This window comes from Zingiber officinale, chromosome 9A (genome assembly GCF_018446385.1).
Source record: "Zingiber officinale cultivar Zhangliang chromosome 9A, Zo_v1.1, whole genome shotgun sequence".
Taxonomy (NCBI): domain Eukaryota; kingdom Viridiplantae; phylum Streptophyta; class Magnoliopsida; order Zingiberales; family Zingiberaceae; genus Zingiber; species Zingiber officinale.
The window spans coordinates 102642092-102667288 of NC_056002.1; the positions used below are offsets into that span (position 1 = coordinate 102642092).

General features: G+C 46.7%; 1 protein-coding gene and 1 pseudogene across 1 annotated transcript; one reads left to right on the top strand and one right to left on the bottom strand.

The window, feature by feature from the left end:
* Positions 1-16560, top strand: part of LOC122019400 — a 39567-nt pseudogene extending 23007 nt beyond the window's left edge.
* Positions 16561-16849: 289 nt separating this feature from the next.
* On the bottom strand, positions 16850-18990 carry LOC122019401 (beta-fructofuranosidase, insoluble isoenzyme 3-like). Its single transcript, XM_042576872.1, has 5 exons — positions 18975-18990; positions 18841-18849; positions 17856-18724; positions 17378-17778; positions 16850-17292 (listed from the first exon to the last, which is right to left on the bottom strand). The coding sequence occupies exons 1-5, from the start codon at positions 18988-18990 to the stop codon at positions 17010-17012; spliced, it is 1578 nt and encodes a 525-aa protein (XP_042432806.1). The 3' UTR covers positions 16850-17009.
* Between the last annotated feature and the right edge of the window lie 6207 nt (positions 18991-25197).

A 25197-nucleotide genomic window follows, 5' to 3' on the forward strand; every position in this document is an offset into this window, starting at 1 on the left:
GGGATTCCCCATCCCCGCCCCATCTCCATGATCTATCGGCAGCAACAATGTCAACCTGGAGATAATTTTTGTATGTCTCAAAGAAAAGGTAAGGCTCAAACAGTGCATTCCAGCTAGTCTTATTCAGCTCGATTTCCTGCAAGGATGGCAAACAGGGAAATACAGAAGACATGGTTCCGAATAATAGCTCAGGTAAATCATGAAGTACATACAGACCTCACAGATCTTGTTGCCTATTTGAAGCCAATAGATTAATATTAACACTATTATTAATATTTTTTTAAAAAATTATATTATTATTTATTAATAATAATAATATTCGGGGCGGGGTCGGGGATGGGGATAGTATTCCCATACCCGCCCCAAACCCGCCCCATCCCCGAAAAATCGGGGATCCCCATCCCCATTTCGGGTTTTCCCCGCGGGGCCCCAAACCCGCGGGGAAAATTGTCATCCCTATGCTCAACCTTCTTCTCCAGCTCAACCTCCTACTCAACCTTCTACGTCACAGCAGCACCAAAGCACCGAGGTCGACCCCTCGCGTCGCTCCTCACTAGCTACCTCACCTCCAGAGCCGTCTCCTGTGCCTCCCTCAGCTCCTTCTGGGTCGGCCGCTGGGCCTTCTAGCTCCGCTGCGAGGCCTTCCCAACCGCCACCACATATTCCCCTTTATTATCGTACCACTTCTCCTTCAGAGGCTGGGCTATAATCACGGCGTGATGTTCCCACCAGCTCCTTGACCATGAAAGGTCGCCTGACCACTGTATGGGAAGAAAGTAGGCATCAGATGGAACTGCTACCGCCTCTTGCCCACATGGATAGATTTTTTGAGCTATATATCAAGGTCAGCTTCCATGATGGCTTGCTGTAACTATTATCTTCCTCATTCTTATCAGATGTTTCTTCTATGTCCCAGGCCTGTGCAGAGTCCCTGACAATAAACCAGTCCTTTCATGCTGCTCATCGTCAAAATAAGATGCTGCAAGACAAAGTAACTGAACTGGAGCTTCAATTGAATAACCCGACGCAGGCCAGTCACGCCCTGAGGGCTGAAGTAAAGGCTCTAACAAAGAAGAAAAATAGTCTGGAAGTATCCTTGACGATATCTGACCAAAAGCTTAAGGACCTCAAGGAAGAAAAAAGCCAAGTTAAGGTTGTGCACCAGCAACTCATGGACCAACAAGCTTTGGAGCATCAGCGAGCTATGGACCAATTGGCTCAGAAGCTGCGTGCCGCCGAGACTTTAGCGCAGGAGCAAGACAAGAAGCTAAAATCCCAGGAGGCCCAATTGGCATCCCAAGCAGCAGAACTATTAGCCGCCCGAAATGAACTGGCTCAGGCTCGGGCTACTGCAGAAGGAGTGTCGACAGCCTTGGCCATTTATAAAGATGGAGAGAATGACCGCTGTCAACAGAGCCATGCTCTGTAACAGCGTTCCCCAGAATTCTGTACCCAAGCAGGGCAGCGCTTCTCCACCTCTGTTATTTATGGTGCGGCCGAGGCTCTACGTCAACTTTATGAACAAGACTATTTGAAGTCAATTCCTTCTCCTGAATTTTTAGATCATGACAGGATCCTTAAAGAGATCCCGGATGAGATTTTTGCTCCTTTCAAATGATTCTTTTTTACTACTTGTATATAATGACTTAACAATTCCTTGTAAATCACTTCACTAATTTTCCCTTTGCATTCTAAGGTTTATTTTTGCTAAAATTGCTTAGTTTTGCCAAAAGAAGTATTAGGGCATACAATTTCCGCTTTCATATCCCCTCACCGCTATATCTGATATGCTTTTTTCCCCGATCTGCTACCCTATTCTGTCAAGTAGGTGATAGCTCGGCTTACAGCCCGACCTATTCTTCTTTACATGCTTCTTCAGACTCTGTAGGGTCGCAAGTAGTTGGCCCTCCATGGTCGATCTAACTTCTTGCCCTGGTCATCTTGCAAGTAATAAGCTCCGGACAACAATTTTTTGATGACCTTGTAAGGCCCGTCCCATTGCGGTGCTAGCTTGGTCACGTCCCCTACGGGTTTGATTTGCTTCCAGACTAGATCTCCTTCCCCAAAGAATCGAGGAATCACTCTTCTGTTATAATTTTATCTCATTCTTTGTCGATAAGCCTCTAGCCGAGCCGCCATTTTGTCACGGGTTTCACTAATAAGATCCAGCTCAGCCAACCACCGCTCTGTGTTTCCTTCATCATATAATGTCCTCCTGACTGATGGCACTCCGATTTCTATGGGTATGACTGTTTCATTGCCATAAACCAGGTGGAATGGTGTCAGACCTGTACTTTCCCGAGGTGTTGTGCGATAGGCCCACAGAATGCTTGACAGCTCTTCCACCCAATTGCCTCCCACATGATCCAGCTTAACCTTCAGATCTCGTACTACTTCTCTGTTGACCACCTTGGTCTGACCATTACTTTGTTGATATGCTAATGAAGTGAAGACCTGCGTTATGCCAAACCCCTTGCACCAGGCCTGGATTTTTTGTCCTTGAAATTGCCTTCCATTGTCTGACACCAGTTTGTGAGGAATACCAAATTTGCAAAGAATGTTCCTCCATAGAAATTGAATGACGACATCTTCTATGATCCGGGTCAAGGCTTCTGCTTCTACCCACTTAGAAAAATAATCCACCGCCACCAATAGGAAACGTCTCTAACCGGGTGCCATTGGAAATGGTCCCACAATATCCATGCCCCATTGATCAAAAGGACATGAGACTATAGACGTTCTCAACATAGCCGTAGGTCGATGTGTTAAATTTTGATGTTTCTGGCAAGACAAGCGGGTATTTATCAATTTGTGAGCATCTCTCTGTAAGGTGGGCCAGAAATACCTGGCCAGGAGTACCTTGCGAGACAATGTCCGACCGCCCACATGACTGCCACAGCATCCCAGATGTATTTCTCACAAGGCCTGGTCAGCCTCCTCCATACCCAAGCATTTGAGTAAGGGTCTAGAGAAGGACCTTTTGTAGATCTGATCCTCGATCATGACATAAGCATGGGCTTGCTTCCTTATCAGCCGCGATTTTTCTAGGTCGGTCAGTAAGATTTCCTGCCTGAGATAGTTGATCATGGGCACCCGCCAATCAATAGTTGCTTCTCTATTATTTTGCAGATCTATCTGAGCTATAAGGAAAGTTTGTCCCGTTGACCGATCCAACACCCAAGTGGTTAAGGAACTGACCATCTTTACTAGCTCATCTGCCTTCTCATTTTCTGACCTGGGGATCTTGGTTACTGTGACTTCTGCGAATTACTCTTTCATCTTCTCATAAGCCTCCCGGTATACTTGTAATTTATCACAATTTATCATAAAGTTGTCGGCTATTTGCTGAGTTACTAGCTGGGAATCTGAATTAATGATTACCCGGGCTGCCCCTACGTGCCGAGCTGCTTGCAATCCTGCCAACAAATGCCTCATATTCCCCCTCATTGTTGGTGGCTCGGAAATTCAATCGAACAACCAATTGGAGTATATCCCCTTGGGGAGATATTAACAAGATCCTAACCCCGCTTCCATGGTGATTAGTCGATCCATCCACATAGACCTTCCAGGTTTCTTCAGAGTTGGTCTGATGAATTTCTGTTAAGAAATCTGCTAAGGCCTGCGCCTTAATGGCTATGCGCGGCTGATACTGTATGTCGTATTCTCCCAACTCCGTTGCCCACTTGATAAGTCGACCTGCAACTTCTACATTAGTTAGCGCTCTTCCCATGGTGCTATTGGTCAGAACCGTGATAATATGCGATAAGAAATAGGGTCTTAATCGCCGAGCCATAAGGACCAATCCATAAACCAACTTCTCGAGGGTCATGTATCGAGGCTCGACCCCTTTTAATAGATGATTGGAGAAATACACTGGTCGTTGTACATTGTCATGCTCCTTAACAAGCACAGCCCCTACGGCCTCGGGGGTGGCAGATAAGTAGACCCATAAGGGTTCCCCAACAACTGGCTTAAATAAAGATGGCAAAGCCTCCAAGTACTTCTTTAGCTCCTCAAAAGCTCGAGTACAGTCTTCATCCCATTGGAATTTGGAGGCCTTCCTGAGCACTTTAAAGAAAGGAGCAGCCCGGTCTGCAGATCTGGAAATGAATCTTGATAGAGTTGTTATTCTGCTGACCAACTTCTGAGTTTCCTTCAAATTCTAAGGAGGCTGCATATCCCGTAGTGCCCGAACTTTTTCTGGATTAGCTTCTATTCCCCGCTCGATCACCAAGTAGCCCAAGAATTTTCCTCCTTTAGCCCCAAACAAGCATTTCAAGGGGTTCAGCTTCAGCCCATATTGCCGGAGGGTCCTGCATGTTTCTTCCACATCTTTGACCAGGTTCACTGCTAATGGGGACTTGATGAGTATATCATCCACATAGACCTCCACATTGCGCCCGATCTGCTCCCGGAAGATTTTGTCCATCATTCTTTGGTATGTGGCTTCGGCGTTCCTGAGATCAAAGGGCATGACAGTATAACAGAAAGTACCGCTAGCCGTAATGAAGCTAACCTTTTCTTGGTCCTCCATTGCTAAAGGTATCTGATGGTACCCTTGATATGCATCCAGCATGCAGATCCTCTCGCAGCTGGCCATGAAATCCACCATCTGATCAATTCGGGGCAGAGGATAACAGTCCTTGGGGCTAGCTCGGTTGAGGTCTCGGAAATCTATACACACCCTCCACTTATTGTTGGGTTTCTTTACTAAAACCACGTTAGGCAACCAGGACGGGAACTGCACTTCTCGAACGTGGCCTGCCTTCCTGAGCTGGTCTACCTCGGCTCTGATTATTTTGTTCTGGTCGGCCGAGAAGTTTCTTTTCTTTTGCTTGACAGGTCGGGAGTCTGGTAGTAAATGTAGCTTATGCTCGGCTACTTCCGGCCTGACCCCGGGTAACTCCTCTGTAGACCAGGTGAAAACGTCCCGGTTACGAATCAAGCATTGAACTAACTCTTCCTTGAGGGGAGAAGGAAGGTCGCTTGCCAAGCGGGTCACACTCTCAGGACATTCAGCGTATAGTTGCACCTCTTCCCAAGGGATGTGTTCTTTAGCCATAGGCAAAGGCTCTTCTTGAACAGCATGAACGACCCCATCCTGCATCCTTTGATTTTTCCGAGCCTCCACCCGAACCATATCTATATAGCATCAACGAGAAACCCTTTGTTCTCCCTTAACTTCGCCGACCTGCTCGCCAACAGGAAATTTGATTTTCTGGTGGAAGGTCGAAACCGCAGCCCTGAATTCGTGTAGAGCGGGCCTTCCTAAGATGACGTTATACGAGGATGGGGAGTCCACTACTATGAAAGTGCTTCTACGTGTGTGCACCAACGGCTTGGCGCCCAAAGATATGGCCAGCTTAATCTGACCCATTGACTTCACCTCATTGCCTGTAAATCCATATAGAGATGTGGCCACCGGCTGTAGTTCAGTAGCATCAATCTGCATCTCCTCAAATGCAGTCCTGAACAGAATATTGACCGAACTCCTGGTGTCTACGAAAACCCGAGCCACTCGGCTATTGGCGATGATGGCTTTGATGATGAGGGCATCATCATGAGGTAACTCCAAACCCTCCAGGTCTGTCGGCCCGAAGTTGATAACAGGGCCAACAACTTGCTCTTGACTGCATCCAACAATATGCACCTCCAAACGATGCACATGTGACTTACGTGCTCTTCCTGAATATCCATCAGTTGGCCCACCAGAGATCATGCCAATCTCCCTGACGACAGCATTGCCTCTGTTCTCGGCTTTTCGCGATCCTTTGGGTTCCTTTCCCCGACCAGGCTGATGAGTACTGGGTCCTGCTAGGTCGGGGCGAGACTGCCCGGCCTGTCTAGACATGACTTGTTGTTCCTCCATCATCTTGATTACTTGAGGAGCTAGCTCGGGCGGCGGTAAGCCTAACTCTGCAGCCCGCTTGGAATCCCGAGCAAATTGGAAACAACGATTAGTATCATGAGTTCGAGAACGATGGTAAGTGCAATACCGATTGTTCCATGGTTCTGGTCGGGGAGCATGCACGGCTGCGACTTGGGGAGCGGGTCTGATCTCCGACCCAAGATGGAAGGTAGGTCTGGCCTCCCGAGCGCGCGGCAGAGGTTGAGGAGGTGGTTGAGACACTCTTCTTTCTGGCTTGTTAGTAGAGGGAGGTGGTCTTTCGGCTTTCCTCCGAGCCGCTTGTGCTTCTTCTACTTTAATGTTACAGGTAGCTTTTTCCACCATCTTATCAAAATTCCGAACGGGATTTTTGATGAGATCCCTAAAGAATTCTCCTTCCCCTAGTCCGTGAGAGAATGTACTCATTAGAATCTCCGAAGTGACGGTGGGGACATCCTGGGCCATTTGATTAAAGCGGTTGATGTAACTTCTTAAGGGCTCGGTCGACCCTTGCTTCAGAGCGAAAAGATAGTAATCTGTCTTTTGATATTTCTTACTACTAGCGAATCGATGCAGAAAGGCCGTCTTGAAGTCCAAGAAACAGGTGATGGACCCTTGAGGTAGCCCATCAAACCACTTTAACGCCGAGCCAGCTAAAGTGTTCAAGAAAACTCTATATTTGACAGCATCACTGTATTGATGCAGCAGGGCTGCATTTTTAAATTTTCGTAAGTGCTCTTCCGGGTCTTTGCTCCCGTCATACTCTCCAATCGATGGGGCCCTATACCGTTAGGCAATCTTTCATTTAAAATTCTGGTCGAGAAAGGTACTTTCTTGTCTGGATCTTCCGGGAATACTTCTGGTATTATGAGAGTCTTCCCCTTCTTCGAGTCTCTGGGCAAGGAGCTTTCAGCCATGGAGACTTGTGGTTGTTCTTTCTTGAGGCTGTGACCCTGGGGCTCTGGTTGATAATACCCCACACCGGGCTCACGATAAGGAACCTGAGGAAACACCTCAGGTTGTTTTCTTTTAGAGCCCCGATCTGAGACAGGAAGGGGCTCCTTGGAAGCTTCAGCAGGAGCTTGTCGTGGTCGAGAGACAGACGCTTGCTTCTCAGATGCTGCTCGTCTTTTAGCCTCCTTGAAGAGTTCATATTCTCCAGCGGTCATAGTGACATTGATGCGGCCAGACTCCTCCATCTTCAAGTTCCAGAATAGGTTGTTGTGTTCCCACAACCGACGCCAAATTTGATCCCGTCCGAAAGCTGAGTCGGATGGAGGCGGGCCTTGATGGACTGGAAGTTGACGGAAAGTCGCTGCAGGGTCAAATCTACCTGGCACCCTTCGTAAAGGCTTACACGAGCGGCTGACGATGGCAGGTGTCCAAGACGATGACGCTGTTGGTGCAACATCCCTCAGGTCAAGGTTGACCTGGTTGACCAAGCTTGAGTCTTGGTTTGAGTTTCGATGTTTGACAATGCAAGGTTGATTGAAGAAGAGTCAAGTAGGTCAAGGATGACCGGATACTTGACTGAGAAGTCCTAGTGAGTGAAGCTAGGCAGATTGGAAGTCCTGGTGAGTGAAGCCAGGCAGAAGAAAGTCCTGGTGAGTGAAGCCAGGCAGAAGAGAAGTCCTAGTGAGTGAAGCTAGGCAAATTGGAAGTCCTGGTGAGTGGAGCCAGGTAAATTGGAAAATCCTGGTGAGTGGAGCCAGGTGAAAGACCTAGTGAGTGAAGCTAGGCAAATTGGAAGTCCTGGTGAGTGAAGCCAGGTAAATTGGAAAATCTTGGTGAGTGAAGCCAGGTGAAAGACCTAGTGAGTGAAGCTAGGCAATTGTGAAAGACCTAGTGAGTGAAGCTAGGCAAGAAGAAAATCCTGGTGAGTGAAGCCAGGTGAAAGACCTAGTGAGTGAAGCTAGGTGAAAGACCTGGTGAGTGAAGCCAGGCACAGGGAAATTCAGATGGGTCAAGACTGACCAGACATCTGGTGGAAGTCCAAGTAGGTCAAGGGAGTGACCGGATACTTGGCACAAAGAGAAAAGTCCAAGTGGGTCAAAGGGATTGACCGGATACTTGGTGGGGAGTCTTGGCAGGTCAAGGGAGTGACCAGATGCTAGGCATGATATACCAACAGATCAAGGTTGACCGAATGTTGGTTTGAGAGGCTTGTGACTTGGTTTTGAGCAAAAACCAAGAGCTGGATCGATCAGTGGATCGATCCAGGCCTTTCCCAGCGAATAGAGAGCCTCTGGATCGATCCAGAGGTCCCAATCGATCAGCCGATCGATTGGGACGCTGCTGGTTCGCGCGATAAGCGCTGGATCGACCAGGCGTTTTCTCCAGAGCACAGAGGCGCTCTGGATCGATCCATGGATCGATCCAAAGCCTCCCCGATCGATTGGGAGTTTTCGAATCGATCGGGATCCGACCGTTGCGTCGTATTTGAGCTGCAGGCATGCGTTGGCTGCAAAAATCTCTTCACCGATTTATTTCAGATCTTCACCAGCTTCTCCACATCTCTTCTCAAGCTCGAGATCGCCATTTCTTGAAGGCTCTTGGAGGTTCTTCCAAGTCAAGAGACGGATCAAAGCAAGAAGAAGAAACTAGGGTTAGGGTTTTTGCTCTTATTGTAAGCTTGTATTTCATTACCTTTCCCTTTCTTCTTGTATTGAGTCTTGTAGGGCTTCTCCGCCCTTGGTAGTTACCATAAAGGAGAGTTTTATTAGTGGAGGGTGTGTGTGTAGGTGTGGATCCTTGGACTAGTCACCTCGTGTGAGGTGGATACCAAGTAAACCAACCTTGTTAGCATTGTGTGGTTTGCTTCTGTATTTTCCACTGCGCATCTTTGAAGAAACAAGCAACGCCGAGCATCTAGCGAGCGACGAGCTATTCACCCCCCCCCCTCTAGCTACTTTTCGGTCCTAACAAGTGGTATCAGAGCGAGGCCGCTCTTCACCGGAATCATCGCCGGAAGGGTCAAGCATAACAAGAAGAGCTAGAGGGTGAAGAAGTTGAAGCAAAATTATCAAAGTCAAAGAAATTCAAAGGCTCAACTTCTACAATGGAATTCCGAGATGGGCTCGGATTCGACACGAGGGTGGCTCCACCATACACTTCCACGAGCTTCGATTCTTGGAAATCAAGAATCGAAAATTTTCTTATGATGGAGATAGAGCAATGGTTTGCTCTTATGGAAGGCTTCAAGACTCCAATAAACTCAAAGGGCAAAGTTCTCAAGAGGAGCAAGTGGAGTCAAGAGCAAGTCCAAAGGTGCGAGGCCAATGACAAAGTGACCAAGATTTTGGTCAATTTATTGCCAAGCACCATCCTTTGCAAAATTGGAGAATTTGAAGATGCAAAGAAATTGTGGAGTAAATTGGCCAAGCTTCATGAAGAGATCCCCTCCACTGTACAAGAGCAAGAAGAATCTAGAGAGGGTGACTCTTTGGAGCAAGACCAAGAGGAGGACTCCAAGGTTGAGAGATGCTCAACCTCCGAAGAAGAAGTCCAAGAAGAAGCTTCATCTTCAAGGGAGTGCAATGAAGAGAACAAGGAGGGAGCATACTCCTTGTTCCATGTACAAGATGATGAAGCCTCCACCTCTAGGTTTGAGGGGGAGTGTAGATCAATGAACCCGGAGCAAGAAGAGGCCTCCACATCCGGGTCAAGTGAAGAAGAAGAAGATGGTGCCACCTCCAAAATTCAAGAAATATCAAATGGAGGAGCAAGTGTCATCCCTACACAAGAAGGTATAAATGTTTCAATTAAAAATAAAAATCATATAATATGTTTTGAGTGTAGGGAAAGTGGGCACTACAAGAGCAAGTGTCCCAACTTGGCCAAGAAGAAGGGTCAAGTGACACAAAAGGGCAAGGAGAAGCCCAAGGAGACCATCCCCGGAACAAAGAAAAGCAAGGAGCACATTGTGTGCTTCTCTTGCAATCAAAAGGGGCATTACCGAAGTCAATGCCCTAATGGGAAGAAGGTGGTCAAGGCTCATGGAGGAAGCTCAACTCAAGGGGGAGCCTCCAAGGTAAAAAAGAAGGTATCTTTTATTGAGCCTATTTCCTTGCAAAATGGTAAAAAACATGCTAGGTCAAATTTATATCATTTTAATGCTATTTACCATGAAAATAGGAAGCATGATAGCGTTAAGAAAAATCATGTAGCTTATCATGCCAAAACCTCTCAATCTAGGGTTAGAAAGGTAGATAGAAACTTAGGTAAGAACCCTAAGGATTCTATGTATGTACCTAAGAAGAAGAAAAATCATGATTTTAGTGAAAAATCTATGGTTGAGGGATTATGGAAGGAAAATCAAGTCTTGAGGTCAAGATTTGATAAATTAGAGAAGACCCTTAGAAAAATCACAAATATGACACAAGGGTCTAAGGGTAAAAATCTAGGCCTAGGAGTTTCAAAGTCATCCAATGGCCATAGAGGTTTGGGATACAAACCTAAGGCTAAGAAGGATGAAATTTCGTACCATAAGGTTCCATATAGTTATGGAACTAACCCTAAGTCTAGAGGTCAAGTCAAGGATACAAGGGAAGATATCCCTAGAAGTATCTTTGCAACCAAAGTGACTAAGACTTCTAAGAAGTCTAAGAAAGTCACTAACAAGGCCACAAGGGAGGCTATCCTTAGAGTTGACCTAGAAAATGTGACCAAGGTTTCCAAGAAGCCAAACAAGGTCACTAGGAAGGTATCTAGGGAAGTTATCCCTAGTAAATACCTAGAGCATCCAAGGAGCACCAATAGGTGTTGGGTTCCTAGGAGCATTTTCTCTACCCCATAGATGGGTTAGAGAGTGTCAACTCCGATTAGAAGGGTAGTTAACCCAACTTTGAGGAAATTAACACTCAAGGAGCATTTTCAAGGTTTTTGTTAACCTTTGAAAATGAAATGAAATTATCATTTACTCCTTGAAAGAGTAAAATGTGCCTAATGGTGGAAAATTGATTTTATCTTAAAATGGCATAAATTGGGAAAACCTAGAGAAATACCAAGTTGGGATTTTGGTATTCTCTTAGAAATTTAAGGCAATCCGGGCCTTGATTTATGTGATTATTCTTGAGGAAAAATGGAATATGCCAACATTTGAGGATATACTTAATTTTTAAGTGGCATAAACAAATCAAGAGAAATATAAATGTCAATTTAGGCTTTGACATTTCTTTGAAGCATTTAGGACAATCTAGGTTTAACGTTTTAAGTTAAACACAAGTTGTATATTTTGAGTTAGCTAAGTGGTTAAGGATACTTAGATAGGTAATCTAGGTATATTTTATTTATGCTAAATCTTGCCATGATTGTTTGCCCATTATATGCCATGACATCATGTTTTATTTTTTTTTTCATGTTTTATTATGAAAAATCCAAAAATACCATGTCATGACATTCATACATCATGTAGTTATAGGATATTTTCTTTTGAAAATTATTTCCTTTTGATGTATGTCATAACATAATCATGCATTAAGTTTAAATTCCTTGTAATTAAGGACAAATGGCATTTATCAACACTTATTAACAAGTGACATCCTAGGTGGATGTCTAATATCTCTAAAATGCCTAGATAGTTATGCATGATCCCTAGAATAGGGCAAAACCAAAATCTCACATCTCACAAGGACCATAAGGTGACTTGTATGTGTTTTAGTGCACATTAGATACAAGTGAGATGTTAGGAAGATGAACAAAACTCAAGATGTTGATTTAGTGCATTCTTTGAGTTTTAAGTTCATCAAAACACATAGTTATGTGTTTTCCCATCATTGGGAAAGCTAATGTACAAGTTATGTGCATTAAGCCCAAGGAACATGGTGGGATATTGGTTTTGAAAATGTTTTTAAAAATAATTTTGGAAAACCTTCGTGAAGGCTATCTTTTGATAGTAATCACCATTGAATAGTTAGACACAAACTTGAAGAAAACACTAAAGTTTTTGCAAGTTCTCAAGTTTGTGTCAATCTTTGAAAATATGATGTATTTTCATAGAAAACTATTTTTCCATGATAAAATATACCCTAAATAATGTCTACACAAATTTCTACGATTTTTGGAATTTTGTAGAATTTTCTAGGGGTTTCTGAAATTGGCTGAAATTGAATTTCAGCAATTTCAGGCCTCCAATCGATCAGTGGATCGATTGGAGTGCCTCAATCGATCAGTCGATCGATTGAGAAGGCATTTCTCGCGAGCAGAAGCTCGCTGGATCGATCAGCCGATCGATCCAAGAAGACTGAATCGATCAGTGGATCGATTCAGCAGGGTTCAATCGATTGGAACCCAACTCCAATCAATTGAAGATGCTGATTTTGGCTAGGAAAGCTTATTTTCAGCATTTTGAACCTATTTTAGTCTAGGTAACCATTCCAAACCCCTGAAAATACATTTGTATACATAAAAAGGGTGTTTTCGTGTGGAAAACAAGGATGGATTGGTTAAGGAAGGCTAAGTTGAAGTTTAGGTTGAGATTTGTTTCAAATTTTGAATATTTGAACCTCAAAACTTCTAAAATTGGGTTTCCTAAAGTTTTGGGGATTCCAAGTCATTGTTGGTGCAATGACAGAAGTTACCACCATGTCTTTATGGGGAGGGACTCTTTAAAGACATAAAAATTATTTTTCATGAACCTTGGAAGGTGGTTAACCTTCCGTTAAAAACATGCTCAAGGTTGAGCGTTTGAACTTTAATGGGGAGTGGATATCCTCATTGTTCAAGTGGTTTCAAGTGGATAATGTTCAAGGATGGGCATTTGCCTACATTGGGGGAGAATGTAGGGTTAAGGTTAATGAAGGGTATGGGACCTTCAATATCGTGCTGATCACAACGAGTGAAGTTGTGAACAACGATAAGCAACTCTTCAGGGGGAGAGTTTTCAACAAGTGAATTTGTTGATGTGTGCCCAAAAATGGGGCATGGTTTGATGTGTGCCAATAGGGTGAGAATGAAAGGGAGTAAGTTAGACTTTTATCACCTAGAGAGAGTTTACCCTCTTAGGGGGAGAATGAAGAGCTTAACTTATGTATTCATTACCAAGTGGCATGAAGAAGGTTTAAGCTATGGGATTAGCCTAACTTACATGTGGTATTGTAAGTGATAGTGTTGGTATTGTCAAACATCAAAAAGGGGGAGATTGTTGGTGCAACATCCCTCAGGTCAAGGTTGACCTGGTTGACCAAGCTTGAGTCTTGGTTTGAGTTTCGATGTTTGACAATGCAAGGTTGATTGAAGAAGAGTCAAGTAGGTCAAGGATGACCGGATACTTGACTGAGAAGTCCTAGTGAGTGAAGCTAGGCAGATTGGAAGTCCTGGTGAGTGAAGCCAGGCAGAAGAAAGTCCTGGTGAGTGAAGTCAGGCAGAAGAGAAGTCTTAGTGAGTGAAGCTAGGCAAATTGGAAGTCCTGGTGAGTGAAGCCAGGCAAATTGGAAAATCCTGGTGAGTGAAGCCAGGTGAAAGACCTAGTGAGTGAAGCTAGGCAAATTGGAAGTCCTGGTAAGTGAAGCCAGGCAAATTGGAAAATCCTGGTGAGTGAAGCCAGGTGAAAGACCTAGTGAGTGAAGCTAGGAAATTGTGAAAGACCTAGTAAGTGAAGCTAGGCAGGAAGAAAATCCTGGTGAGTGAAGCCAGGTGAAAGACCTAGTGAGTGAAGCTAGGTGAAAGACCTGGTGAGTGAAGCCAGGCACGGGGAAATTCAGATGGGTCAAGACTGACCAGACATCTGGTGGAAGTCCAAGTAGGTCAAGGGAGTGACCGGATACTTGGCACAAAGAGAAAAGTCCAAGTGGGTCAAAGGGATTGACCGGATACTTGGTGGGGAGTCTTGGCAGGTCAAGGGAGTGACCAGATGCTAGGCATGATATACCAACAGGTCAAGGTTGACCGAATGTTGGTTTGAGAGGCTTGTGACTTGGTTTTGAGCAAAAACCAAGAGCTGGATCGATCAGTGGATCGATCCAGGACTTTCCCAGCGAACAGAGAGCCTCTGGATCGATCAGTGGATCGATCCAGAGGTCCCAATCGATCAGCCGATCGATTGGGACGCTGCTGGTTCGCGCGATAAGCGCTGGATCGATCCGTGGATCGATCCAGGCATTTTCTCTAGAGCACAGAGGCGCTCTGGATCAATCCGTGGATCGATCCAAAGCCTCCCCGATCGATTGGGAGTTTTCGAATCGATCGGGATCCAACCGTTGCGTCGTATTTGAGCTGCAGGCGTGCGTTGGCTGCAAAAATATCTTCACCGATTCATTTCAGATCTTCACCAGCTTCTCCACAGCTCTTCTCAAGCTCGAGATCGCCAGTTCTTGAAGGCTCTTGGAGGTTCTTCCAAGTCAAGAGACGGATCAAAGCAAGAAGAAGAAACTAGGGTTAGGGTTTTTGCTCTCATTGTATGCTTGTAAGCTTGTATTTCATTACCATTCCCTTTCTTCTTGTATTGAGTCTTGTAGGGCTTCTCCGCCCTTGGTAGTTACCATAAAGGAGAGTTTTATTAGTGGAGGGTGTGTGTGTAGGTGTGGATCCTTGGACTAATCACCTCGTGTGAGGTGGATACCAAGTAAACCAACCTTGTTAGCATTGTGTGGTTTGCTTCTGTATTTTCCGCTGCGCATCTTTGAAGAAACAAGCAACGCCGAGCATCTAGCGAGCGACGAGCTATTCACCCCCCCCCCCCCCTCTAGCTACTTTTCGGTCCTAACAGACGCTGCGGCTCTGTACACACTCAGAAGAGCCCACGAGTCGTTAGAGACCAAAAACCAGGGAAAAGTCCCCAGATCAGGCCCTCCGACACTCAAGTCAGGTACTTTTTCTCCAGAAAACACAGAGAAAGAATGAAAAATGATGAGTGAGCGTACCTACATAAGGGACAAGGCATCCATTTTTATACTGCAACGGAAGTTTCTGGGTCTGACGGGTGTCAGGGAATTTCGGCTGTCAAGCTTTGTCTGGTCGTGATTGACACGTGGCTCTTCTTAATAGGTTGGTGGCAAAATCAAAGGCGTATTGAGCCCCGACTGTTAGCATATTCCCTGACACCTTGATTATTCTCTGACATTCTCTAACAAGTTGTTACGATTCCTTGGCTTGTTTGTCCTGTAGTGTCTGGACGACGAGTCTGTATTCCGAGATTTGTACCCCGACCTGCTTCTATATACCTGTTATCCTTAGCTGGTATGCCCCGACCCGCACGCTAGGTCTGTATCCTGACTTGCTTCTATCCACTGTTATCCATGGCTTGTACGTCCCGACCTACACGTTGGGTCTGTGTCCAGACCTGTTTACTGCTTACTGCTATCCATGGCTTGTACGTCCCGACCTGCACGCTTGGTTTGTATCCAGACCTGTTTAATGTTTTACTGCCATCCATGGCTTGTACGTCCCGACCTGCACACTTGGTCTGTATCCAGACCTGTTTACTGTTTTACTGCTATCCATGGCTTGTACTTCCCGACTTGCACGTCTGGTCTGTATCCAGACCTGTTTACTGTTTTACGGTTATTCATGGCTTGTTCGTCCCGACCTGTACGATTGGTTTGTATCTAGACCGGTTTACTGTTTTACTACTATTCATGGCTTGTACGTCCCGACCTGCACGCTGGGTATGTATCCAGACCTGTTTACTGTTTTACTGCTATCCATGGCTTGTATGTCCTGACCTGCACGCTTGGTCTGTATCCAGACATGTTTACTGCTATCCATGGCCTGTACATCTCGACCTGCACGCCAGGTCTGTGTCCAAACATATTTACTATTTACTGTTATCCATGGATTGTACGTCCCGACCTACACGTTTGGTCTGTATCCAGACCTGTTTACTGTTTTACTGCTATCCATGGCTTATACTTTCCGACCTGCACACTTGGTCTATATCTAGACCTGTTTTCTATTTTACAGCTATCCACGGCTTGTTCGTCCCGACCTGCACGCTTGGTCTGTATCCAGACATGTTTACTATTTTACTGCTATCCATGGCTTGTACTTTCCGACCTGCACGCTAGGTCTGTTCCCAGACTTGTTTACTGTTTACTGATATCCATGACCTGTACGTCCCGACCTGTACGTCAAGTGTATGTCCAGACCTGTTTACTACTTACTGCTATCCATGGCCTGTACATCCCGACCTGCACGCCAGGTATGTGTCCAGACCTATTTACTGTTTACTGCTATCCATGGCTTGTACGTCCCGATCTGCATGCTGGTCTGTTTATTTTACGCCCAGAGCCTTCTTTCCTTTACCTTTACTTGACTTATGGGCTTAGTCCTTAACCATACCTGGCCAACGGGCCCTGTCCTTGACCGCTATCCGGGCTGGCCCTTATCCAACTTATACCCCCATCCTTTAACCGTCCCATCAACTGAGACTTGGACCCTGGCTTGGTAAGCTTGACTTTTGACCAACCATGGAGACTTGACTTCTGATCTCCACGTAAGCTTGACTTTTGACTAGCCATGGAGGCTTGACTTCTGACCATCCTGTGGTCTTGACTCCTAACCACATCATCTTACTGACCCCATGAACATGCACCGTATCACTAAGCATGGCGTGCCTGGCCATCATGGTGGCGGCGGCCATCGGCTCCGTCGCCGGAATCATCACCGACCTCTAAATCTACCGTCCCTTTAAGAGTAGCTCTGCCCCCACGGGCTGGATCAGCTGGAAGGATGTCTGATGCTTGCAACGGAGGTTCAGGGGTCGAGGGTCGCCAGTTGCACACGGACGTAAAACCTCGGTCTGCTGCGCTTTAAATTCCACTCGACCCCCACTCACCCCTCCTGCCCAACTTAACCATGATTTACCCCCTTTGAATATCTGTGGGGCCGAACCCAAGAGCCGCTAAGGTGACGGTTCCACCTTTTTTGCAACCTTTAAGAGCAACTCTTAATAATTTACCGCTCCGTTTATCATCCGCGCTTTTAATTCAGTGATGTAAATAAATAATAAATAATTTAAAATATTTTTTAAAAATTAATTAGACGGAATTTTATTAAACACACTCAACTCCAAATATTCTAAACAGCTCTATCTATCCAAGAGTCTGTTATCGGCCAAAAATAAAAATAAAACTAAAAACAAATTTAAAAGAAAAAAAAAAAGCATTTTCGTTAGAGATTTATTTGATCAGATTTCCTTGTTCATGAAAGGCGTCCTAATCTCCCATGCATTCAGCTCCGAAACCTTAACATCCACTGCTCCATTGTTGAACACGAACAGATGGGCATCTCTTCCGATCGCCAAGCTCGGATAAACTCTTGACGTGATGCATGTTTTTCCTCCTGCTCCAAAGCTCTCCACCACCGAGTGATCGATCAAGCTTCTAAGAGAGATCGTCTTAGACGAATCGATGTCAACGTCGACAAAGGCAGCAAAAGTCGGCTTATATATGTTCTCCCTTTTAGTTGACCTGATCATTAAGACAAAAAAAACAAGGTCAATCAAACCGTCGACTTGGACACGGGGTGTCAAAAGAGCAAGATTAGCTCGCTCACCTGGTGGGATCATGGCAGAAGAGAACAACGTGCTTCCTCTTGTGCTTGAAGACCTTGAAGAACACTGCGGTTCTCTCTTCGAGAGCGGAATCGGCGAGAACGTAAAGCCCGAACGGGCCGACTCCTCCCTTCACATCGGCGGCGTGCCTAGCGCAGTAAGCTTGGGCATCTCCGACGTAAGAAGGGACGAAATCCTCTGCTTTTTCCAAACTGCTGATCTCGAATGTAACCTCCACATCCGCCTGAACCGAGTCGATGTTGTTTACTCGGAAGAAGCCACCGGGATTCACGACCTGATTCGCCAAAGAAACGTGCTGGCTTCTCAGCCGATCGAACTCCTCCACCGGCCATTGCAACAGCTGCCGGCCGTTCTCGTCCAGCCAAAGTTCTCTAGGAACCAACTGAAGGAAGAGGAGGAGGTTTTGAGAAATAATGAAAGACAAGGGGGGTAAAATGAAAACAAGGGGAAAAAACTCACGATCACTCCGGACCAGCCTTTGCTGACGTCATCGGCAATGGTATCCGACTCGTTGGCCCAGCCAGTCAAAACCCTCCTCCTCTTCGCCGGATCGAAGAAGGTCTTGGAGGCGTAGAAGTTGCCGTAATCGTACCTCAACCCATCGCTGCCGTCCACCGACGCCTGGTCGGGCAGGTACCGGTCCAGCGCAGGGTAGTACGTTCCTAGCGTGTAGTACTCGAACCTCGTCCGGTCGAGGCTCACCTTCAGCACGTGCTTCACTCCGCGGCCGGTCGCCGACGTGTCCTTTCCTTCCCTCTTGCCGACCACCACCGGGAAGAAGTCCGGGCACTCCCACATCCCCGTCCCCTTGCTCGAGTGCAGCGGGTGCTTCGCCTTCGTCCAGTTCACGAAATCCTTGCTCCGGTACAAGATCGCCACCCCTCTCTGCCCCACTTCCCTGGTGCCCCCGATCGCGATGCTCCAGTGCTTGTTGTCCGGGTGGAGCCACGCCGTGGTCGGATCGCGGAACTGGGTGGCGCTGATCGACGGATCGGAGGAGATCACGGGGTTGTAGTCGGGCTTGTCCCACTCGCGGAGAAGGGGGTCGGATAAATTGGCCGGGAAGGCGATGTTTTGGACCTGGGTCTTGAAGTTGTCGACGATGCCGGTGTAGAGGATCACCGGCTTGCCGCCTGGGTGGACGGTGGCGGAGCCGGACCAGCATCCGTAGATGTCGAAGGGCTTCGACGGGTAGATTGCCGGGTCGAGCGCGTACCAGTTGATCAGATCGGTGGAGACCGAGTGGCCCCACACGATGTTTCCCCACACGGAGCCATAGGGGTTGTACTGGTAGAAAAGGTGGTAGATTCCCTTGTAGTAAAATGGCCCTGCGACACGTATTTTATTTATAAAAAATATTTAAAATACTCCTCAGAGTTTAGAGGTTTAATATTTCCAACAACTTTGAAATTTGATAACAAAAAAAACAACTTTAACCACGTACCGTTTGGATCTGCTTGCAAAAGTTGTTGATAATTAGTGGAGAAGATTCATAAGCATCAACAAGAACAAAAAACATTTAGAAAAAAAAAAGAAAGTAAAATATATTAATTTTAGAGAAAAACTATAAAAAATTACCATTAATCCAATTCATGGGGGGACGAAAGTGATAACTAGGTAAAAGAGTTTTGTCGACTAAGGAAGGAGATAAACTAGAGAGTTCTTCATACAATCGATGAGAGGAACTCACTTTTTGCAATGAAACGAGGAGAAATATAGCAATTAAAGTTAACCATAATTTTGAAAGTGTATTAGACATTGTCAATGTATGGAGAAGGACTACAAGAAGAGATTGATGAAGGAAGGAAGAGAAGTCTACAATATATAATGGAGTGAATCTCTAGACTAAGTCTTATTTTGTAAATAAATAAATATTTATTATTTAATATCTTTTATGACGATGGAGTAAATAGTAGGATAGATGTTATGTGGATATTGATTTAAATTCTAATGTAATAAGTTAAATATTCAAAAACATTACCATAAAAGATAATTTTTTGGATAGATTTTTGAGATTTGAATTAAAATTTATTTGTATTAGCTGTAATTTGTAAATATAAGGCAAAACCATATCTATATCTTTCGTTTTAATGTACATTTAATTTTATAGTGTTTTTTTTAATTTAATTGTGTTTGAGTATTAGTTGTTATAAAATATATATATTGTTTCGATTAAATTGACTTTTTATAAAATAATTAAAAAAGAGTTTTTTAAATTTTTTATTAGACCGATTAAATTTTAATTAAAAATATTTAGTTTTTTATTTTAAAAAAATTTAATTAATTTGGTTATAAACCAATTTTATATTTTATTCGATTTTAATTATAAAATTCAGTTAATTTAGTTAATAAAAAATTCTAATTAATTCAATTTCGAATTTCATCGGTTCTATTTTATTTGTATTGAATATGTTTATCTTACTATCTTACTATTTTATTAAAAATCTCCCCTTTTACTAATTAACTTTGGTGAAACCTAAAATGAATTTACGTTAATATCCTTTTTTCTATTCACACTAAAAATAATTCGAAGGTTTATTAGTAATTCCACAAGTGAAACAATTAATAATCTAGAGTTCGAGACTCAGCTGCGACTTTTTATTATGAATTTTTCTCATCATTAATTTTCTCTGTTTGTTTTATATAAAAAAATATTTAATTTTTTATTTTTAAACAAATTAATTAATTTGATTATAAACCAATTTTATATCGATTCAGTTTATTCGATTTTAATTATAAATTTCGGTTAATTTAGTTAGTAAAAAAACTCTAATTAATTCAATTTCGAATAATTCGGTTTATATTAATTGTTGTTTATAGTGAATTATTAAAACATCATTGTTGTTAAAAACTTTATCATTACTTCAAATAAAAAAAATTCTTATAAACTTTCAAATATAATTTATTAAAAAATAATATATTTATATATTAAAATATTATTAATCATCTAAATAAGGTAAATTTGACTAATATAAAAAAACAATGAATGATAACATTAACAGTGACAATAATAGGAGCTAGAGCAATAATAACTGATCCTGTCCGAACCAGAAGTTAACAGACGCTGGGCACGTGGCGCTCTCCGACTCGCTGATGTAGATCTCCGCTGATGTAGATCTCCAACTGGTGGCGCGATGCTCCGGCTAACCTGCACAGAAGTCGAGCCGGGAAAGGGGTTCCCGGCGGTGACCCTCCGACGCTCAAGTCAGGCAAGCAGACAGCAGATATGAGGCTCCAACATGCGAGAGAGAGTACCTCCGGCAAAGGGTGAGGACCCTTATATAGGGCTGTGAAGAGGCATGTGCACTCATACCGAGGTGCACACGTGTTCTATGCCATACCTTAGTATGGGCTTGTCAGATGAGCTTGCCTGACCCCTTACTGCTACAGTCCGAGCACGTCTCTGATGGGACAGTGAGCCCATGCCCTAAGATCCTGCGTATCACCTGCTGTTCTGTTCTTGTCTCCATGCCGAGCGTCCAACCGGTCGGCGGTTTCTTCACGTCCGACACCGGATGCCGATCCGCCGGAGCTTCTCGTCGCGTTTCGGACCGCTCGCATGTTGATACTTTATTCTTCTACGAGCGGCCATCCGCCGCACTACTATATCGTTCATCATGAGGCGAACCCGACTGTCGGGTGTATCGCTCGGAAGCTTCACGGTCGTCACCATCATAATCAGCCTGCCAAGCTTCTGGTTGGCCTTTTACCTGTCGACCTCCACGTGGCGTTGACTCTGCTAAATGGGGTCCCCCATTCTTACTGCCGGATCACTTGCCTCCCCTTCAAGTCTAGTCGAAGGAGGCGATTAAGTCCGACTGACTGGACTGTGTGTCCGAGCGGGTGCTCGTCGCCTTTTGTTTTACAAGTAATCCACAGGCCGCTCGGCGTGTGCGCCGAATTCAGTCGTTCGGCGCTCGCTCAGATGTGACTCATGCGGCCTGCCGTCGTTGTCGCCTGTCCGAATCCCCTCGGGAACGGCGGCAATCCATTCCATTAAGGCTGCGCGTGCGTGTATGGTGCACATTGAATGCGCCGAATCGCTCAGCGCCACGCGTCGACCATTGCGTGGCGGCGGCGTTACTTATGATGGGACGCCATCGTTTGAAATGGACGGCCCGACGACGTCCTTGTTTCTCGTGACCAGGATCGGACGGCGGAGGCCGACCGGCCTCGGTCGTATAAAGCCTCAGTCCCCCTCTGATATTCGTTCGTCCGCCCGGGGTATTTATAGTCGCCGGACCGACTCTCGATTTTTAACGACGGAGCTCGTCGGTCTTCTGCTCGGGGATTTATAGACGCCGGCTCGTGTCTACGGTTTAACGTCTGGGCTAGACGGTCTTCCGCTCGGATATTTATAGCCGGTCGGCGCGGCTCTCGATCTTTAACGACGGAGCTCGTCGGCGCGGATATTTATAGCCGGTCGGCGCGGCTCTCGATCTTTAACGACGGAGCGCGTCGGTCTTCCGCTCGGGGATTTATAGACGCCGGCTCGTCTCTCGATCTTTAACGACGGAGCTCGTCGGCGCGGATATTTATAGCCGGTCGGTCGTCTGGGCTAGACGGTCTTCCGCCGGAGGGTTTATAGACGCCTGCGCTCTCGATCTTTAACGACGGAGCTCGTCGGCGCGGATATTTATAGCCGGTCGGCGCGGCTCTCGATCTTTAACGACGGAGCTCGTCGGTCTTCTGCTCGGGGATTTATAGGCGCCGGCACATCTCTCGATCTTTAACGACGGAGCTCGTCGGCGCGGATATTTATAGCCGGTCGGCGCGGCTCTACGGTTTAACGTCTGGGCTAGACGGTCTTCCGCTCGGAGGGTTTATAGACGCCGGCTCGTCTCGTCGGTCTTCCGCTCGGGGATTTATAGACGCTGGCTCGTCTCTCGATCTTTAACGACGGAGCTCGTCGGCGCGGATATTTATAGCCGGTCGGCGCGGCTCTCGATCTTTAACGACGGAGCTCGTCGGTCTTCAAGGCTAACTCCTTACCAGGTCGAGCGACCTTGGCCTTCATAACTTATCTCGCGCTTGAATAGTTTTTATGCCCGGCCGAACAGCACGGGTCATTTGCTTGCGAATCTAATCGGCTGGGAGGCCTTCGCTATTCGGGCGCTTGGCTCGGATAATCCATATGCCCCTTTCACCCAGCTTGGAGAACGTACTCCTGGCCGAACGGCTTAGGGTCTGCTTCGTCGAGTATTTTGGCTCGGATAATTTACCTCCGGTCGAACGGCACGGGGCCTTCGATCCTTGAGCATGCGGCTCGATCAATATACCTCCGGCCGAACGGTCCGGGGTCTTCCCATCGAGCTTCTGGTTTGACTAACATACCCCCGACCGAGCGGCACGGGCTTCTCATCGAGCCTTTAGCTCGGCTAATACACCCCCGGCCGAGCGGCACGGGGTCTTCCCATCGAGCTTGGGGCTCGGTTAACATACTCCCGGCCGAGCGGCGCAGGGTCTTCCTATCGAGCCTTTGGCTCGGTTAACATACTCCCGGCCGAGCGGCACGGGGTCTTCCTATCGAGCCTTTGGCTCGGTTAACATGCTCCCGGCCGAGCGGCGCGGGGTCTTCCTATCGAGCCTTTGGCTCGGTTAACATACTCCCGGCCGAGCGGCACGGGAGTTCTTACTTAAACTACCAATCTATGAGCAATAGGTAATTGAAAGAACTGACCTATCGATCGACACGACTATGACCCAATTTCTCAACTCCCGAATACCTGTGGAGCGAGGAGCATACGTTATACTTGTCGAAACTTATTGGCCAGTTGCCTCGCCTGATGAAGACCCCTTTGTCGGACCGATATCGGGGTAAGAGTTGCTCCCACCTGAGGGCCGATTGGACCCTTATTTTGCTCCCTTTTCTAATGTTTCTCCGGTCGGTCCTCCTGGGTCGCTCGGATATCCGCTCAGCTTGAGCCTTTTGTCTCTGTTGCTCCACGAGCTTAGCTGCTCTTGCCTCCATTAGAGCGTCGAGTTTCTCCTGGGGGAGCATCACGGTGTGAGGTCGTCCAGCCTCGTCCATCTATTCCGCTCGGATACAGGCGCGTTCCCACAGACGGCGCCAATTTGATCCTGTCCGAACCAGAAGTCAACAGACGCTGGGCACGTGGCGCTCTCCGACTCGCTGATGTAGATCTCCGCTGATGTGGATCTCCAACTGGTGGCGCGATGCTCCGGCTAACCTGCACAGAAGTCGAGCCGGGAAGGGGGTTCCCGGCGGCGACCCTCCGACGCTCAAGTCAGGCAAGCAGACAGCAGATATGAGGCTCCAACATGCGAGAGAGAGTACCTCCGGCGAAGGGTGAGTACCCTTATATAGGGCTGTGAAGAGGCATGTGCACTCATACCGAGGTGCACACGTGTTCTGTGCCATACCATAGTATGGGCTTGTCAGATGAGCTTGCCTGACCCCTTACTGCTACAGTCCGAGCACGTCTCTGATGGGACAGTGAGCCCATGCCCTAAGATCCTGCGTATCACCTGCTGTCAGAGGATGTTTCTGTCCTTGTCTCCATGCCGAGCGTCCAACCGGTCGGCGGTTTCTTCACGTCCGACCGGTCGGATATGCTGATCCGCTCGGGAGCTTCCTGGTCGCGTGCTCGGGACTGTTCGCAGTGTTGATACTTTATTCCTTCGGCCGAGCGGGCCATCCGCTCGGCACTACTATACTGTTCATCATGAGCGTCGGAACCCCGACTCCCTGTCGGGGTGTATCGCTTTCGCTCGGAATCGGAAACCCCAAACCTTTGGCTGGTTTACCTTTACCTCCGCTCGGCGTTGACCCTAAATGTGGGTCCCCCATTCTTACTGCCGGATCACTTGCCTCCCCTTCAAGTCTAGTCGAAGGAGGCGATTAAGTCCGACTGACTGGACTGTGTGTCCGAGCGGGTGCTCGTCGCCTTTTGTTTTACAAGTAATCCACAGGCCGCTCGGCATGTGCGCCGAATTCAGCCGTTCGGCGCTCGCTCAGATGTGACTCATGCGGCCTACCGTCGTTGCCGCCTGTCCGAATCCCCTCGGGAACGGAGGCAATCCATTCCATTAAGGCTGCGCGTGCGTGGTATGGTGCACATTGAATGTGCCGAATCGCTCAGCGCCACGCGTCGACCATTGCGTGGCGGCGGCGTTACTTATGATGGGACGCCATCGTTTGAAATGGACGGCCCGACGGCGTCCTTGTTTCTCGTGACCAGGATCGGACGGCGGAGGCCGACCGGCCTCGGCCGTATAATGCCTCAATCCCCCTCTGATATTCGTTCGCCCGCCCTGGGTATTTATAGTCGCCGGACCGACTCTCGATTTTTAACGACGGAGCTAGTCGGTCTTCTGCTCGGGGATTTATAGACGCCGGCTCGTCTCTACGGTTTAACGTCTGGGCTAGACGGTCTTCCGCTCGGATATTTATAGTCGGTCGGCGCGGCTCTCGATCTTTAACGACGGAGCTCGTCGGCGCGGATATTTATAGCCGGTCGGCGCGGCTCTCAATCTTTAACGACGGAGCTCGTCGGTCTTCCGCTCGGGGATTTATAGACGCCGGCTCATCTCTCGGTCTTAAACGACGGAGCTCGTCGGCGCGGATATTTATAGTCGGTCGGCGCGGCTCTACGGTTTAACGTCTGGGCTAGACGGTCTTCCGCTCGGAGGTTTATAGACGCCGGCTCGTCTCTCGATCTTTAACGACGGAGCTCGTCGGCGCGGAAATTTATAGCCGGTCGGCGCGGCTCTCGATCTTTAACGACGGAGCTCGTCGGCGCGGATATTTATAGCAGGTCGGCGCGGCTCTCGATCTTTA